The sequence below is a fragment of the Aplysia californica genome, unplaced genomic scaffold (genome assembly GCF_000002075.1).
Source record: "Aplysia californica isolate F4 #8 unplaced genomic scaffold, AplCal3.0 scaffold00098, whole genome shotgun sequence".
Lineage (NCBI taxonomy): Eukaryota > Metazoa > Mollusca > Gastropoda > Aplysiida > Aplysiidae > Aplysia > Aplysia californica.
The window spans coordinates 203,706-222,392 of record NW_004797368.1 but is presented as its reverse complement, the minus strand read 5'-3'; the positions used below and the strand labels follow the sequence as shown (position 1 = coordinate 222,392).

At 41.2% G+C, this 18,687-nt stretch overlaps 1 protein-coding gene across 1 annotated transcript in view; it reads left to right on the top strand.

Annotated features, from left to right (window-relative positions):
• LOC101860318 (ornithine decarboxylase) overlaps positions 1-17,316 on the top strand; it is a 25,192-nt gene extending 7,876 nt beyond the window's left edge. Inside the window, exons 4-12 of the mRNA XM_005095202.3 lie at positions 580-676; positions 1,582-1,658; positions 3,381-3,553; positions 6,001-6,138; positions 8,839-9,004; positions 10,423-10,585; positions 11,733-11,875; positions 13,264-13,472; positions 15,715-17,316. Coding sequence (XP_005095259.1) covers positions 580-676; positions 1,582-1,658; positions 3,381-3,553; positions 6,001-6,138; positions 8,839-9,004; positions 10,423-10,585; positions 11,733-11,875; positions 13,264-13,472; positions 15,715-15,874 — 1,326 coding nt within the window. The 3' untranslated portion in view covers positions 15,875-17,316. The remainder of the gene's footprint in view (positions 1-579; positions 677-1,581; positions 1,659-3,380; positions 3,554-6,000; positions 6,139-8,838; positions 9,005-10,422; positions 10,586-11,732; positions 11,876-13,263; positions 13,473-15,714) is intronic.
• The last annotated feature ends 1,371 nt before the right edge of the window (positions 17,317-18,687 follow it).

Sequence of the window (18,687 nt, the reverse complement as noted above, 5' to 3'; positions counted from 1 at the left end):
TGAGTTCTTAACACAATATTTCGTATTGTTCAAAACGGGGGGGGGGGGGGTTCCTCGGCTGCTGGATAAATTAAGAGGGATTTGATCCTAAAGTTCCTACTTTTGATGTGTAGGGTGTAGGACTGCTATGGTTCAGCAGATAAATTGCTCAGTGTAAGACTACTTTACGCCATTTTGAAAAGAGTGATTGATGTATGACAATCTTACACTGAGTGGTTGAGATGTAGTCGGTGGCAAAATTGTCTTTACAGGTCATTGTATTGCCATCAGTCTGGATTGAAGCGCCGTGCGTTTCCCTGTTATCCCCTTGTTGGCATTCCTCCTTTGTTCCCTTTGACTGCTGTGTGTGCAGTGTGAACATATGTGGTTGTGGGCTAGTTCAGGAGGTCCCTTGAGTCATGTTTGCAGTGGTATGTTGGAGGGCATTGCCATAGGTGGGTTTTACTTCTGTTTTTTTTTCCATCTTTTGATCATATTTACCTGTCTTGCTTTTTCCCTGCATTAAATGGTTGGCATTGTCTTTTGTCTTGATGTGCTTCCCTTTACCCAAACCCAAATAATCTCCCCCTCTCTTTGCAGGGTTGTGATGAAGCGTTCTTCATCGCTGATCTGGGCGACGTTGTGGGCAAGTTTGTCAAGTGGAAGGAGCTGCTGCCTCGGGTGGAGCCTTTCTATGGTGAGGAGCATTTTCATTTTGCCTTGTTGCTCATGTGTGTCTGTTTTGATGTCACTTGTCAGGCTTATGTCAGAAGTTACATGTGGTAAAGCCCTCCCTGTACATCCCCTCATATTCTTGTAGTATTGCCAAAGGGATTGATAAAAATTACAATCACATTGAACTAGCCACTTGTTTTTCATTTTGTTTAGGGACTTTCCCCCTTTTTTTGGGGGGGGGGACAAATTTTTGGTGATCCTACTGTCACTAAATATCAGAATTAGCCTTTTGCTCGCACATCCAACGTGATCTTAAGTCAAAGTCATCTTCTCCTGCGACATCATCATCATCATCCTATCAGAATTGTTCTGCACACACACTTTGTGATACAAGGACACCAAAAATGTTTGGATGGTATTCTGTGGTGCTACAGCAGTTGTGACCCTTGTTTACAACCCCAACGATGTGTATTAGAACTTCGGTTGTTTAGGACGTTTTCTGGGCTCTTCTTTCACTTGAGGGTGGATGATAAATTTGGAACCCGCCTTCTAAGTAACATTGTAGTGTATCGGGCCTTAAGCTCACACTTTATGATGATACAGTTGGCTACATTTCTATAATGGCAAAAGCCACCAAATACAGGAGCATTCTCTATAAGACTTGTTGAACCCTTTCGAATTGTGTTCCCGATTCACATAATATATTGTGGATTTATAAATTTATAAACCAAACTATTTTCATGTTTGTGACTTAATGTCTATGATAGGGAGTAAAAAGGAACAACAATAAGCAAAATGTGGAAAGTTGAGGTTATATAGCCAGGTCATGATTTTATGTCTTTCGTGTAAAATATTTTTAAAAAAATTTTTAATTGATTTTGTCTTCTGTATTAAAAGGGATGTGTTTTGTTCTGTTCTGTCTGCCAGCCGTGAAGTGCAATCAAGATGAGACTGTTGTGAAGCTGTTGGCCGAGCTTGGCATGGGCTTTGACTGTGCTAGTAAGGTAAGTGGTGAGGCTTGGCCAGGCTTCCTGGAATGCCATTTGTTTTGGTTTTTTCTCCCAGTTATTTTTGTTACTTTCACTTGAAAAACGGTAATTCTTTGCATTTGTGAGGCATTGTGGTTAAATTGGACCCTTGTCAAAATAGTCAAAGTGAAGAAACTGGCATTTTTCAGCAGATTTCTGTATTTTTATGGGGGAGGGGTTTTAAATTAAAAAACATTTCTTTGTGGATTTTACTTAAGATCAATGATTTAAGGTAAAAAGGTGTAAATTTTCTGTTTCTACGGACTCTCAAGTTAAGGAAATAAATTACTTTTTGGCAGCCATTTTCTCACTTATTTTACACCTCTTTCTTTCGCTAATATCTCGACTTGTATTCTAGATATATGGTTGTTGTTTTTTTCATCCAAAGCAAGACAAATGAAAAAAGCTTTAAGATGATGCCAATAATTCTACATACCCCAACATTAACGAGAGCCTGATTCCTCCACATTGTGACACATTTGTTTTCTTTTAACTGCATATTAGTTGTTTCTATTCATTCTTTTTTTTGGTTTTTTTTTTGCCAGTGTAACTTCATAACTTTACAAGTATTTTCACAAAATCCCAGAGGTGCTCTTGGCCCCTGCTTCTTCCTTTCCTCCACTCCTGAGTTAGTCAGAACATCCAAGCTATTCTTATCTATGTCTGTCTGTTATCTGGAATACTAACATGCGTGATGACAGAAAGCACTTGAGGTGCAGACTTCTGGTTAGTTCTATTTAGATCTAAACTTACCCCCGAATAGTGGCAGTTTCACCTTTTTCATTCAAGCTCATTGTTCTGATCTACTACAGTTGTACCCAATACGTCTTGAAAACAAACAAAACAGAAATCTAGAGATAAGCTGACCCACATATGTTACATGTTTTTTCTGACTTCCCCCTATTTGCCCAATGTGGAAGTGTTTGGATCGGCTCATGAGTCGCAAAGATCTTATATGCCAGTCGAAGCGTCTTTCAAATCCTTTTGAAGATTTTCTCTTTTTTTGTCTACATGATGTACTGCAATTGCAAGGAGTCAGTATTATCATTTTTTGGAAGAAACAAAATTGTGGAATGATGAATTATTTTACAATCACTGCTCTGCTGGGATTGGAAGATGTTGTTACTTTTTATTGGTCAGGCAGCCACCGTGTTTTGAAATTGCATTGCCAATCAACTCATATAGAATGGTTCGAATAAGTTTTCGAACAGGTACAGGCTTGAAAGTACAAAAAAAAGTTGTTGTTTTTTCTTTCCAAAGCATGTTAACCCAATGTGTGAAGCGAAGAGCTTGAAATCAGAAATCTGCATTCTTTTTTAATGACGTTTCTTCATAAACATATGCTTTTTTAAAGAAAACTTTTTAAAAAATCTATTTTGTCTTTGCAGGCCGCATTTATTTTTAATTAAAAAAGAGTCACAACTTTTTATTTTTGTTAGCTATCCTTTTCTTAGGTTGTACGCAATATGGAAGAATCTGTGTGATGTTAGGGATAAGAGACTGGAGCCTTAGTTTGGAAGTGTTTTCTCCAATTATCTTTATATTGAAGTAGCATTCTGGTACAATCTCAGGTTCAAGGGAAACATACAGCGCAAGTTGCCATTTTACAGGCACTAAAACATTAACATAGATGATCATTGTTGTGTGGGTGTGCTTCTCTTTATTCAAATGAACACTCATTTCTGTCCTCCCCTGCAGGCGGAGATATCCCAGGTGGTCAAGATGGGTGTGTCTCCATCCCGTATTATCTACGCCAACCCCTGCAAGCAGAAGTCCTTTCTCAAGTATGCCCACAAGCAGTCGGTTGACCTCATGACCTTCGACAATGAGGCAGAGCTTATCAAGATCAAAGCTCTCTATCCGAGTGCCAGGTGAGTAATGGCTGTAGGGCTGACTGACTCCAGAGTTTGTGTTCCCGAGGTACAGGTTCAGCCCTTTTCCTCTCAGCAGTCCGGGCTCTGTTGCAAGGAGTTGGTCCATGGTGTTCAAGAGCTGACTGTTTGGTAAGATCCGATACTTAAAGTGTTATTTATAGTAACATGCTCCCTCTGCTGGAAGCTCGTATTATATCGAGTCTCAGTGGCCCAGGGTACATTCAACGTTGCTGCCTAATAGGTGCATGCTCTCATTTCCCGTCTTTATGGATCTAATCTCGAGTGGCAAGAAGTTGTGCATGAACTGAAATGACGGAGAGAAAATGGTTATGATAGTCTGGGAGTGACTAGTCTAATTAGTGCTACACCTCAGGTATCAGATTAATGATGATCCTGCCTTCCTTCATTTCACGTAGATGGAAGTGGTTGGGTTAACGTTTCATATTAAGATTCTGCTTCTACAACTTGTTTTATATATGTATGGGGTAATATCTGCCTCATGCTGTCTCTGATGTTTCCTGTTTGGCTACTACTATAACGTTTGTGCCTTTCTGTCTGTCTGTGCTCCTCCAGCTGTCTGTTGGGTTTTCAGCTGCTGATTGGAGGGCACCAGGAGTTGGTCTTACTTCTTTTCTTTCCTTCTTTTTTGTCGTGTCTGTCTTCCTTTGTTTTACCACCTGACAAGTATTGTATTAATGGGCTTCTTTTTACTCAACCACCAAAACCAAGCTTCGGACTTTATGTAGACCTGCATGTTTGCCGGCCATCGTCTGAAATCCGACCCGCGAGCCAGCCGATGCTATTGCTAGGCCCACCTGTATCAGTCAATGTGCGAAATGCGAGGCCTGGCCGACTGCCAGCGCCCCCTTTTTCTCCATTCGGTTTTCGTGCCGACGCGTTTCCGACAATTGTCGGAACCCGAGTAGAAATGCGAATACGAAAAAGGACGACGACCTAAATTATCTACTTTCAGTTTCGTGCTCGGGCGGCCATTTTGAATTTCGTTTGTTGACAAATTCAATTGTTCAGATCGTGTGGATTCATTCAAGTCTGACTCACTTGTTCTAATAGAATCTAGATCTAGATTTATATAGATCATTACAGACCTCAATGGAGGATTCATATTCCAATTCTATTGTGTCAAACCCTATCATAGGTTGTGCTGTAATATTAACCCTTAGAGCGATGACTTCTTTCCCCTTATATTTTCCCTCTGTGCTGAATTTATTTTGGAAAAACGCCAGATTTGCACATACGCTTTTCTTTTGCTAATAACTTTTTTATTTGTCAAAATTTCTTATGAAGGTAAGAATAAAAGTTTTAGAATATTGAAAGTTCTTTCTGAATATGTTCAGCAAAAAGTATTTTGTAAAGTTATTGTTGTAGTAGTGGTGATGGAAATGACTGAAAAACTGCCGGTTCATTAGATCTCTAGATCTAGACCCGAGTCTAGATGCTTCATAGGCCTACGTTATATTCCACAAAGTGTTAGCTCTAGCATCAAAACCCTCGAAATCATCTTCTGATTCAAGGAAAATACGCGGAACATCTTCATCTGAATCGAATGCAACTATTTTCGTGTTTGTCGAAATCGCGAATTTTCCGACTTCACTATCACTCGACTTAAAAGTGAAACAAAAAACTCCTCGCGCCTCGATCGAACCCGGTGACAAGAAAAATAGCGGCTGAAATCAATTCTGCGTAGCCTACCAGCCAGCAGTATAAAAATTAATACTTCGTTCTTTTCGTACATCACGTTATACTATATGCCAGTGTCTATGGTCGCGATCAGCACTTTGCGGAAGTTCGGGCCGTCGCCACCAGTCACGATCAGCACTCTAAGGGTTAATGTTGGTAAAAAGCATTTCATCAGGTGTGTGAATTATTTATAGAATCTATACTCAGCTGAGTCCCTCTGTTCGGAATCGGATGCGGATTTCTAGTTCAAGGCCAATTCCTATTCACTTGTTCTGCAAGATCTCGATCTAGATTTATTTAGATTACTAGATCTATATATGGAGGATTCATATTCCAGTTCTATTGTGTTATTGTATCAAACCCTATTATAGCAATGTAGATGTAGGCCATATTATGCATGCTCTTTGTTTTGGAGTGGGTTTGGGTTTTTCCCCCCCCCCCATTTTGGACTTGTGCTGGCCTTTTTACATGAGGCCCGTTGCAGGTTCTTTTTTGGGGTAGGTCTAGGGTTAGGGTTAGGTCTCTTCTTATTTGTGTTTGTTGGGGTGGTCGCTCGTTACTCGGAAAAGTCCTTCCTTATGACACCCACAGAAGCTCTTTTGGGGGGAGGGGGGGTTGCGCAAAATTTTCAGACAATCTGGTTGAGGCTCACATGCAGGTCTATTTATGTTGTTTCCCATTTGGCTATTGTTGTTACTTTTGTGTCTGTCCGTCCATATTGAGCCATCTAATGTTTCCTTTCTCAGACTGGTGCTGCGTTTGCTGCCCACGTCTCACTTCAAGGTGCAGTGCGAGCTGGGTAACAAGTTTGGCTGCCACCCGGACAACGTCGGCAAGTTACTGGCCCAGGCCCAGGAGCTGGACCTCAATGTGATGGGCATCAGGTCAGTGTGTCTCTCTCTGAAGTAAATGCCAGTAGTTTCTCCTGATTTAATCTGTTTACAGGGTTCCCGCGGCCTCCTTGAATTCAGGGAGTCCTTGAAAACTCCTTGAATTTGCTTTCAAGGAACAATCTCCTTGAAAACTACTTGAATTTGAGGAACCTCCTTAAAAACTCCTTGAATTTTGCCAGATCGGACAGAGGGTGACTGACGGCTCCCCGGGAATTACCCGGAAATTTGAAAAAAAAATCGCCAAGACCCGGGAATGCCCAGGGAAGTTGAACATAGCTGCCACTTTCCCGCTAAATAGCGGAAACTCCGCTTCATCTAGCTTTTCCCGCTACTTTCCTCCTTCCTCCGCTGGACCGCTCTCGGCCGCAAATTGCGATACTTGTTTACACGCAGAAAACACAGAACCGGGAGAGGGACGAAAATGCAGCTTGCGCATGTCCGCCCGTAGCTTTCTACTTCCGTTCTTCCAGGCCTAGCGTTAGTTTCACTTTGTTTATTGTGGAGCAACAAAGTGTCGATCGGGCATCGGGACGTTGGCGCGCCGAGTTGTCATTGAAAACGGCGGAAATTGGAGAGAAATTGATGCAGAATGCAACAATAAAAGGAGCTGGAATGAGAAAGAAGCTGCCGGTGCGATTTGAAAAGTTCATGAGAAAATTGAACAAACCGCTTGCTGCACTTTGCGTTTGGTGAGAGAAAGAAATCGCGGCACTCTTGTACAATTGCGGTCCCGTTTGTTTACATGACTGCTATATTATAATATTGTGGTCTATCTCTAGATATAATCTAGATTTACACATATTTAGATATCTAGATTCTAGATCTAGATTAGATAGCCTAGGCTATAATTTTAATTCAGGTTAGATCTACACTCTACAGAGGGACTACTAGTGCAAACGGGACCGCAGTTGTACAGGAGTGCTCAGTACAGCGGCAAAGGTGTTGCCTCCTTGATCCAATACTGCGCGTGCTCAACATCGATGTACAAGTTTTAAGTTGAAAGAAATCTTTTTATAAGACACCAGCTTGCAACAAACACTGGATTTTTAGTCACCAAGTCCAAACTGTGTCAAATTGACTCAAATGCTTGTTAGTCTACTTAGTGCCTTTGTTTTTTTGTTGTTGTTGTTTTTTTGTTTTTTTTCAAATAGATCTACATTTTAATTCAGTTGCCTATGGTTAACAAATCATTTGTCCTGTGCTGTCACTTGTGGGGAAAAAAAAGACCGAAAGAAAAAGAAAGTTATACAAGCGTCTTGTCGGGCCCGCCATCGTGACCGGTCAATGAACTTTTTCGTTCGCATCACATCGTGAGTATCGGCGTGAGGTCACCAAAGTTCATTCAAAGTTTGAGCGCTACGAAGTATAGTACTCGTGAATGGGGGGGGGTTATTGATTTTTTTTTTTAAGACGTACTCGAGGGATGGGGTTGAAAGCACACACCGAATGACAATAACTGAACTTGGAAGCAGATTTTACTTTTCTGAATTTTGACTACTCCAATATCTCGAGCTCTCTGCAAAGCGTGCGTTGGTGCAGGGTTTGTGTGGAATTGGGATCCGTCATACTCATACTCAAACCTTTTAAGCCGTGTTTTATTTTAAACTAAAGGGTTCCCGTTTCATTTTGTTGGTGATTGAGCCATTCAAGTTATTACTCTACTTCGAGTTGTCTTTCATGTTTATTGTGTATACCTTGACACCCAAACTGGTTCTTGACAGTCAATATTCTGGCTCTAGGCCTTTTCTCAGGCTCAAAACAAGATTCATTTATATATATATATATATAGTGCGAGTATGATGAGGGGAAAAATATAAATAAGTAAAGAACAGACTGAAATGCCTAAGTCACGCAATACCCCAGTTCCACACTGACATGTTTTTGACTAGATATGATGAACCTGCATGCGCACATTTGTGTGTATAATATATAAATGGAGCATACACTGTCATTGTTATGTAACATGCCCCTGGAAAATGGATGAGGCGCGCCCGCCCCCCCCGGAAAATTAGGAAGCCGGGGTGGCAGTCACCCTGGAACAGAGTTTTTGTAGGAAAATCGAAACTATGATTTCTTTCGGATAATTAAAGGCCTATCGGAAATAGGCTTTCGTCTTGAATTTCTTGACCAAATCTCCTTGAATTTTAAAAATTTCTCCTTGAAATCTCCTTGAATTTGGTGGGAAGTTCATGGCAGGAACCCTGTGTTTAGATCAGTGGGCCCAGCAGTGAAATTTGTAATTCAGTCTCCCCACAGTGAGAAGTGGCTATGGCAAGAAAAATGCTCAATTTCTTTTGTCTCTTTTGTACTGGGTGGGCTCAAAGATGGAAGAGTAACTATTTCACTTACCCCAAAGATGCAATACATAAGTATGTTCTTTCATGGAAACCTGGAATTTGACGTCAGTATGATGGGCTCGACATCAGTTGGTCACACACTGAAATATATGACTGTTATTGAAGTATGACCGGTCGATTTCAGCTTCATATGTGTGTTCTTCATGAATCCAGTACTTAGTTTGCAATAGGATTCTCCTTCCCTTTGATGTCTCAGGTTATGTCACTCACATTTTTTTTTTTCTCTTTTGGAAACACTAAAACGTGCTTACTGGAGAAGCTAGGAGTGTGGTAGCTGTTTTTCGGAATTGATTTATTTAGAGATGACATTTAATGTGTTTCTTCATCTCAACAGTTTCCATGTGGGCAGTGGCGTAGAGGAGGCGGCAGCGTTTTCCTGTGCTGTGAAGCAAGCTTACGAGGCCTGGAATATGGCACAGGCGTATGGCTTTGAGATGACCCTTCTGGACATCGGTGGAGGCTTCCCGGGACAAAAATCGGCACCAATTACTTTCGAGGAGGTAAAACTTGTTTTGTACTGTACTTGTTCAGAGGTTTATTTACCTAACAGGAAACATTTTCTTTTTCCATTCATCCATTCATGATTTGAGGTAGCGTATCTCTGCAACACCCGAGATCTTAAGATGGGTAAGATAGAACACCGAGCCTTCTTGGATTAGAGTGGAAAAACTCTGAAATCCCATGACATGTGCAAGTTGCGCACATTCAAGATTCCCTTGGTAGTTGTAAAATAATTAAGAGTAGATCTCAGCCACCACTCAGGCAAAATTCAAAATTAATTCCTACCAAAACTGAAAATACTCTGATCAGTATTAATAATATAGATTTTTTTAAAAATTGGTCGTCTGAAAGCAAGGGTTAAGAAAAACTGTTACATGTGTCACAGTCAGTTGTACAGCAGGTTGAAGAACCAGTAGCACCCCCCTGGGCAGTGCCACTGACTGTAGTGTCTTTAGGCCATTCCCAAAGGGGGGACATTTCACGTTCAAGCACAGTAGAATTGTAAATGGGCTGATTCTTCATGTCACACTGATAACTGTGCCTGATCTACAAAATGGAACTGCTGTTTTTTCTTTCCTAATCTTTACTATTGTCATTTCCTCTACTTCTTTTTCGTATGTTTGTCACACTCTTGTGACTCGCTATTACCGGGGTGCCATGATAGTCGAAGCAGGCCTTGTGCTGTTGAAGCAAAAGAGGTGAGCAGAGTAAGTCTGATTCCCTGAAAAGATTTCTCTGTTTACACTCACCCCTTGGCGCTCATATGACCGTATGCAGTTGCGAGCATCGAAAAACCCTCTACTATATAAAAAAAAAGAACCGGAAGCTGACTACTCCTGAGATTTTATAGGAGGCAAACACAAAGGTAGAGAACAGACTCGTCTGTGTTTTGGCAGTTCTCAGCCACCTTTGTTTCTTTGTCCCTTGTTTGCCATATGTTTGTGGGTTAAGATTGAATTATGGTATTGTTTGTTTGATGTTGTTTTCTTGTTGCCAGCTTTTGTGAGTGGGTTGTTGGAGGTGGAATCAGGTGCTCGTCAATTTTTGGGCATGTGGAGTTATAGGCCGTGTTCATTTGTTTTGCTTGCAATGGGAAAAAAAAGATACTCATTTAACTTGAATAGATGTCAAGGTATTTGCGATCGAAGGAGGTAGGGGTGGCCTGGTTTCATATGTAAATTTGGCGAGAAAACGGCCGTCGGAGTTTCATCCAAAGCTTGGGGGTCCTTAGAGGCCGCATAAATACGTTTTGACCATAAAAAGTGTTGAGCCAAAAAATAGTAATTGCCAAACAAGTGGGAAAATGCCAGTTTCTTTGATTTCATAATTTGACGAACGCCTGATTTCACCATGCCACCTCACATTTTCTTTTTCTCTTTTTTTAAAAACAACATCATGTTCATTTGTGTGTTCTTAGATTGCCAGTGTGCTGAACCAGGCACTGGATATGTACTTCCCGAAGGGGAGCGGTGTCCGCATCATCGCTGAGCCAGGCCGCTACTTCGTGGCCTCAGCATTTACCCTGGCAGTCAACATCATTGCCAAGCGCACTGTGGCCAGAGACATCTCGGACAATGGCGGTGAGTCACAGAATTATAGGGTACCTTTAAAAGCACAAAATGACCATTATTGTGTCGATGTGCTTCTCTTTACTCAAACGCTTGTCTAGTTCAGGTAGAGAAATGTAAAGATTTATTTTATAAGGACTGCTTGGCTTATGTTGTTGCACCTGATCCTGCCAGCAGTACACTATGGAGTTCTACATGAGTTTCATCTCTTATTTTGATTTGTTTTTAAGATCATTCTGACCATGACAAAACTAAGGTGGTTAATTCATTTTTTCATTTCACATGGGTAAATTTATGAAAGATTTGACGTTCACAATCAGCATATGAAAAGAACTGACCTCTGGTATGCCCATGATAGTATCGATTTCGATCAAAACAGAAAAAAGGCTGACAGTTCCGTTGTTGACACAGTATTGATAACAATCTTGCCCTCTTAAGGCCTCACTCTACTTCTTAGTGCCAAAATCTACAATTTTTCTCATTTTCTCAAAGTATTCCATTCGGGGATTAAAAATATTCAGTTTTGGGAACCATATATTCAGTTGCATAATGATGGAAATAGCAAATTTAAGTGAAACCGGCTATCTGGAGGACCATTTTCAAAAGCTAAAAGCTCAAAATCCATCCATGTTACCTATGAACTAATTACATATTTGTAATCTGCACACAAATCTTTAAAAAATGACGCTAGCTTTTCTTGAAATTGCAAATATTAATATTGCCAAAAAATGAACATTTTGAGGAAAGGAGCAAAAATGTCTCAAAATCACTCTAAAGCATTGTATTGGCTCACAATGTTACAAACTTTATGGAGCTATCTCTTTGAAAGAGAGAGTACTTCCATTCGATTTAGCATATACTTTTCAAGGGAAGTTTCTCAAAACCAAAAAAAACATTGTTTGAACCCCAAAAACCCATGTGTGGCCTTAAGACCATACCACAGCTTGCCAAAATTATCGAAATGATCAGCTTTCCATTAGCTTAGGCAATCCTACATTTTTTTAAAGGTATCTGCTGCACTTTTGCTATTGTCTGGTATATTTTTAATCGTAATAGTGTTTGTGGATAACAAACTCTGTTAAAAAAATGTAGATGCTGATCTGTTAAGCTGTGCCTTGACTGAAGGTGTTTGAGCAGAAAGTTTATTTGTTGTATCCAGGAGCATCCGTGGATGGTCACCACCAGCAGAATGTGACGCGTAACGATGAGCCCTCGCACATGTACTACGTCAACGATGGCGTCTACGGCTCCTTCAACTCGCTCATGTACGACCATGCCCAGGTGGAGGCTTCTGTCCTGGAAGTGAGCGATCGACCTGTACTCCTTTGTGTCTCACTGTTCTGTGCTGTTTTTGTGTGTTCTTTGCTCTGTGTATACACCAGGGCTGCCTAAATCATTCTATTTTTGGGATTTTGCTGTGGCTGGAAAATCTGCGCTAATCTGATTAAGGAATGTGAATGGCAAGTGCATAAAAGAAAGTCAGTATCAGAAACTTTTTCAAATTTGTCTAGATCTAGAGAATTTGTCAGTAGGATTCTACCTCAGCTGGATAAGGCTGTGGTGAAAGAAACTGATGCTGAAATAAAAGATAAGTAGAAGTGATGCTCTGAAGTTGTAACATTAGGCAATTGAATGCGTAAATCTAGGAAAATTAGAGTACACGATTTTTTTTTTTTACCTTCTTTTTCGTCTATGTACTCTTAAGGTATCGAATAAGTGTCCCCCTGCCCGTGCTTATACATTATAAGTTCACACACACACACACACATCCCGTGTATTATATTCCAGCTTGCCACGACCGACGATCATGTGAAACATATCTGAATGAAAGGGGTTTTTTGGTTTTTGGTTGGGTTTTTTTTGGTGGTAAATGGCAAATTACTCTCAGTATTAGTACCAGTAGGCTACCAGGTTGGCTACCTCAATTTTCTGTGCATTTTAAAAACTATAGTACAGTGGTTTATATTTTTTTAGTGAAACTGGTTTGTTCCTAGGAAAAGTTGTCACAGTAACTTACTAAAATCACAAAAAATTTCATGATCTCCTGTTGTTTTATTCACTGAAGGAGAAATAAAACAGATTTTTTTATTCGATACCTTAGAATACTGCCCTGTTTTGAGCCTAGATACCTAAAATTAACCCTGAATTTACCTGAAATAGGAAATTCTAAGTAGGCAGCCCTGATACGCATCAGTATTAGAAACTTTCCACTCAGAAAACTGCATATATTGTGCTTTGTATACGACATATAAGAGAAAAGAATGACACAAACATATTTCAAGAAGTGTGTTTCCTTTTGTCTCCTGGTCATGGCTCCTATGGTGATACAGTATTTACTGGTTCCCCCTTGATTTCAAAACTTCATATCAGTAACTAGTATGACCACCCCTTGCAATGATGCAGGCTTGGCATCTTCAATTTTCTGCCCATTGATGGAGTCAATATTTGTTTTGACCATTGTGGTTGTCCAATTAACTCCAATAGTGCCTATAGACCAGCTTGGAGCATTCCAATTGCTCTTTCACACTCCTCACACTCCTCAGGCTTAATCTTGGCATCTTGTACAGCAATGTAAGACAGCAAAAAAACTCTGGAACATGAACATATATGTAACGTGTTCAGTGTGGCCCTGCCTCTCTTCTTGATTCATACTCAAAAACTCAAATTACGTATGTTCTGTCTTCACCCAGGACCCTGACGCACCCCAGTTCTCCTCCTCTGTGTGGGGCCCAACCTGTGACGGTCTGGACTGCATCCTTGAAGACTGCCATCTGCCGGAGATGGAGGTTGGACAGTGGATGTACTTCCGAGACATGGGAGCCTACACCATGTGTGCTGGCTCCACATTCAACGGAATGCCTAGGCCGGCCTGCTTCTACTTCTGCCGCTCCTCTGTCTGGTTAGTAGTTTCTCTCCTTTGCTGGCAGGTAGTTGGAGTTGGAGGACGCCACTGATAGGGCCTACTTCTTTTCTTTCTGTCTCTCTTGCTTGTTCTTTGGTTGTTGCTTAGCTCTTGCTCTTTTGGTTTGGAATCGACACTTTACTAGTATCAGTATCAGAACAGTAGTCTTCACTAGGGGTCTGGTTTGGTAGTCAGGTAGCTACCCGGGAATGAGACAGAATCTCCCCTACTGTAGAAGGGACCGTTATGACCTGTCAATATTTTAGACTGCTGCTTTTCTTTCCTCACCCTTACTATCTAAATTTTCCTCTACTTGTTTTGTATTTTCATGTTTGTCACTCTCTTGTGAACTGCTGTTTGCTGGGTGCCTTGATAGTCAAAGCAGACTTTAGTGCTGTTGAGGCTAGAGAGGTGAGCAGAGTAAGCCTGATTCCCCATTTGGACTTCTCTGTTGACATCCACCCCTTGGTGCTCATATTACTTTATGCAGTTGTGAGCGCTGTAAAACATTACTAAAACTGAACTGATGAGAACAAAATGGCAACTTGCAATGCTTACACTCGTAACAGTATTGTGTCTTTTTGAAACTTTTTCTTTTTTTGTAGGCCTTATTGGTGTGTTCATATAAAGATTTTTGAGAAGATTGCAAACTTTTTTGTTTGACAGATCTTGCTTTAGGTCTGGCCGCAGTCACTGTGAGGTTGTGGTGAAATTAGTGTCTGCAGGTGATTGAAGGGCCCTACTTGTTGGTCTTATTTCTTTTCTTCCCTTCTTTGGCTTCTTTTTTTCCCTTGTATGGAATGGCGGTATTTATTGTGCCCTTATGTTTCTCTTTACTCAAAACAGTTGTTGGTGGGCGGGTGCTATGGTGCGGTTTTCTCCTTCTTTCCTATCAAACGTTTATTGGGTGGGTGGTTGGCAGGTACTCTAGTATGGTTTGCTCTTTCTTTCCTATCAAACATCTATCGTCTTTATCTCCCCTCCTTTTTTGTGTTTGTTACTCTTTTGTAACACCTCTAATCTTCGGCACTTATTTGACCTTATTGTGTTACAAGTGCTATAAAACTCTTACTAAGATGAAACGTTTATTTTAGGTGGTTGGCGGGTGCTCTGGTGTGGTTTGCTTCTTCTTTCCTATCAAACATCTATCTCTCCTCCTTCTTTTTTTATGTTTGTTACTCTCTTGAAACACCTCTAATCTCCGGCACTTATATGACCTTATTGTGTTTCAAGTGTCGTAAAAACACTTACTAAAACTTTTTTAAACATTAATTGTCCTTATCTCTACTCCTTTTGTGTGTTTATTGCAGTGGAATCCACTCATACCGAGAAGTCTGTTATAAAGACACTATTCTAAAGCCCCGTATTTTATTCCCCTTCTTTATCTTTGTAAATAAAATATTGCCATATCGCAATCAGAAAAACACACGAGTCGGTTATAGCGGAATATAGCTGCTGCTGTTCCCGGCACATAGGCCATTTTTTTTTCATGTAAAACCTTGCCAGTTGAGAAACTTGTTTGTGATCTTGCGAAACTTGTTTGTGATCTTGCGAAACAAAGAATGGGAGAGCCCATGTGTGCCAACAATGAAGGCCGAATCGAATGAGTAGGGAAGGTTTGGCATGCGCAGACAAGCAGAACGCATCATGTGATAGGCCAGCCTAGTCTAGATTATCCAGGCCCACCATGCCTCTCACTTCTCTGATGCGGGGATGGAGAGGTCATAGTGCTGTACTGTGATGGACGGAGTGAACGTGTGACGTGGGCGGAGTGTGGTATGTTCCCATTGTGCACAAGCAGACGGAACGCACCACAGGATGTGGTGGGGTGGGGGACAACACAGCGGGCAAGTTAACCTACTGAACTTTATTTCTGATCACCAACATCAAGCTGTGTCAACATCGCTAGCGCTAGAGAAAGAAACCTGATTCGACTTTTGATCAAGTAAGACTTAAAGGTCATGTTGAACCAAATCATCATCAGGGGAGATTACAAAAAGAAACCAGACTCATTGATTAGGCCTACTTTACTATTCCCCTTGAATTTATTACTGGATCCCATATAACAAGAATCCTGCTATAACGGACATTTGGCACCGGTCCCCTCCCTCTCGTTACTACAGGATTCCACTGTACTCTCTATTCTTTAATGCTTCAATCTTCGGCTTTCATTTGACCTATTGTGTTGCAAATGTAGTTAGTCACTCGGTACTAAAACAAATCTTTGTTGTCTTCCCAGGCGTGAGGTGAACGGAGAGCCCGTGGCCAAGCGCCGCTGTGAGAGCCTGTCAGCTGACGGTCAGTTCCCTGCGGTGCTCAAGGCAGGCATGGACTTCCAGTCCCTGCATGATGCTGTGTGCAGCATCCCCGTGGCTCCCGAGGAGAATATGCTGGCTTAGAGTCTCCGTGGCGACTGCCAGTGTTGCTATGTTGCTGCCCGTGTGTAAAGAGGGTGGAGTAGTCAGTTTAGCATAGAACTTGCCAGTGTACCCGCTGCCTAGAGGAGACGAGGCCTTGTCCTTCTGGTCTTGTTGTTTACCTGGAGTTTTCTTTGTTCTTTTCATTTTACTCTCTCTTATGTCGCCCCTCCCTCCCCCCAGTCATCCTGTGTGTACAGTGGTTGCAGTTTGCATAAGTTTTGACCAGTTTTGGTTTGAGTTTGGTTTTCCCCGATTTTGTTCCGTTCCAAGAGAGGATTACTCTGTGCCAGATTGTGTTCTTGGAGCAGAAATGTAGTTTTGAGCGTAATTAGGTTTGTATCCGGCCGTTCAAAAGTGTTCATGTTGTGGCCGCCCTACTAGGACCCCTCACCTAAAAACAGAAAGTTATTACAACCTTATGGTCAAATTTAAATTGTGTTGGTCGTAGCTTGACCCTTGTTTGGAATGTGGATTCTTATGATTACCGTACTGGTGATAACAGTTTGGTTTGGCCTCTTGTCCATTGATCGAATCCCTGTCAGTGACCTTGACAGCTCGATGTAGAACCTGGCACAGACATTTGAAAAAGCCCTGGAGTATGGAGACCAAATAGAGGCAAACGCTCAGAAGGCACTGCCAGCATTCTAGTCTGATCATTATTTATTAATCGGATTGTTGTGAGTCGTGCATGTAGCAGGTGGACTCACCAGCTCCCCACATCAGTCACCATCTACCTCACTCACCTTCTCGGTCTCTAATTCTGCTTTGATTTTATTAAATTTTAAGCCTTGAGGTCGGGTCGCTTCCTCTGCGCTGTATTACAGGGACCAACTCTTTTCGCCATAAAACATCTCTTCCGCTGCAAAACCATTTCCTGTGAGGGCTCCCTAGTTTTGTTGATTCGATGTCTCCTGTTTTCCAAAAAACCCCAAAGATCGTGTTTATGCATTGTCCCTACAGCCATGTCTTCACAGTTGTTGTCTCTGTGTTAAAGTCGGGGCTTCTCTATCTTATACAAAAGTCGTTTTCCAACATTTTCATAACATTTGTATCAATGAATGCCTACGTAAAATTTCAGTATAAATTAAGGTATCAAATTTCGATACAAGAAGTGGAAAAGTTTTTTATTTTAAAAAGTAGATGCTGGAAAGTTGACAAAAATTTTGTTTTAGGAAATTTGAGGAATAGAGAGCTTTTGGCCCTTGATGTTCTAAACAGTTCATTTTCTACGTCTCTATCACCTGCATAACTTATATACTATATATTTTTCTCAAAGCATTTATCGGATCAGAATGTTTTTTTTTTATATTCTATGTTGTCTTGGGGTTGTACAAGCAGTCGGAAACGTCTGCTAGAAACCTTTGGCCTGGCTTGTTGTGATGTCTGTCATTTGTCAGTCCAATAAATTTTTGTGGGCACTATTTTCTGGTGTTTTTTTCGTCTGTAGATTTGTACTTGTACAGGGGAACTCAGATTCAACAAAAGGAGTTTTTTGTTTTTTGTTTCCATATTTATTAAAATCAGTAGAAATAACCCTGATTCAACAAACTCATAATGGGCAAGCTTGTATTCAATGAAGTCGCTTGCAGAGTGAAGTCCGTGCTGACTAGGCGTCGCTCATTTTCCGCCAGCAACAAACCTTAACTAGATCTATTCCTGGAAAAAGTCAATCATTTAATCCTTGGCATCTGCATCGTGAACCATTATTGGCTTACAGGGTCCCCACCAGGTTGGGGAAAAGTCGGGAATTTTTAGATGGGTCGGGAAAAAGTCGGGAATTTTGTGATGGGTCGGGAAAGGATAGGGCCTGTGTAATGTGTAGCTATCTAGACTGTATGGTTGATGAATCCTGAAGAGGAAACGTAATTGAACCGCTGTAGCGGAAGTGTGTTTGTGACACCGAGGCTCGATCGGGAAGAATCAAGATCTATTTTCGCTTTCGTTACCACCCAGAAATTTTCCTGTAATAGTAATAGTCTGATAGATAACGCAACATTTGCAGCATGCAGGTCGTGCATTATTAACGCTGTTAAAAATTAAAAATTGCCCTCTGCTGTCGCTTGTGGGGGAAAAAAAAGAAAAAGAACTTATACAAGCGTCTTGTCAGGTTCGCCCTCGTGACCTATCAATGAACCTGTGAGTACCGGCGGTCTGAGCGCTGTGAAGTAAGGACTCCTTTAAATTATACGATACACTCGTGGAAGGGGATTGGGGGGCTGAAGGCCACGCTAGAGGACAAAAACTGAACTTTGAAGCAAATTTTTAGCATTTTGATAACTGCTTTAGAGCTCTCGGCAAAGCGCGCGTTGGTGCAGGCCTTGTGTGGAATCGGGATCCGTCATGCCTTGTTATTGAACTTAAGTGTTCGCGTTTCATTGGATGGGTGATTGTAATTTATATATCTATATTTTAGCTTTCTGTTCAAGATTGGCAGATTTTCAGTGTCACTGCATCTTGCCCCCTCCCCCAGTTCTTACACCTCTCACACTGAATAGGTGTACTTGAGCCATTCTAGTTATTACTAATATTACTCTACTTTGAGTTGCAGCAATGGTTTTCCTTCACGTTTATTATATGAATCATGACACCCGGACTGGTTATTGACAGTCGATATTCTAGTTCTAGGTCTTTTCTCAGGCTCAAAACAGGATTCATTTTTTATATATAGGCTAATATGATGAGGGGAAAATATAAATAAGTAAGAACAGACTGAAATACCAAAGTCTCTCAAGATCCCAGTGCCACACTGACATGTTGTTGACTGGATATAATGTACCTACATGTGTGTGTGT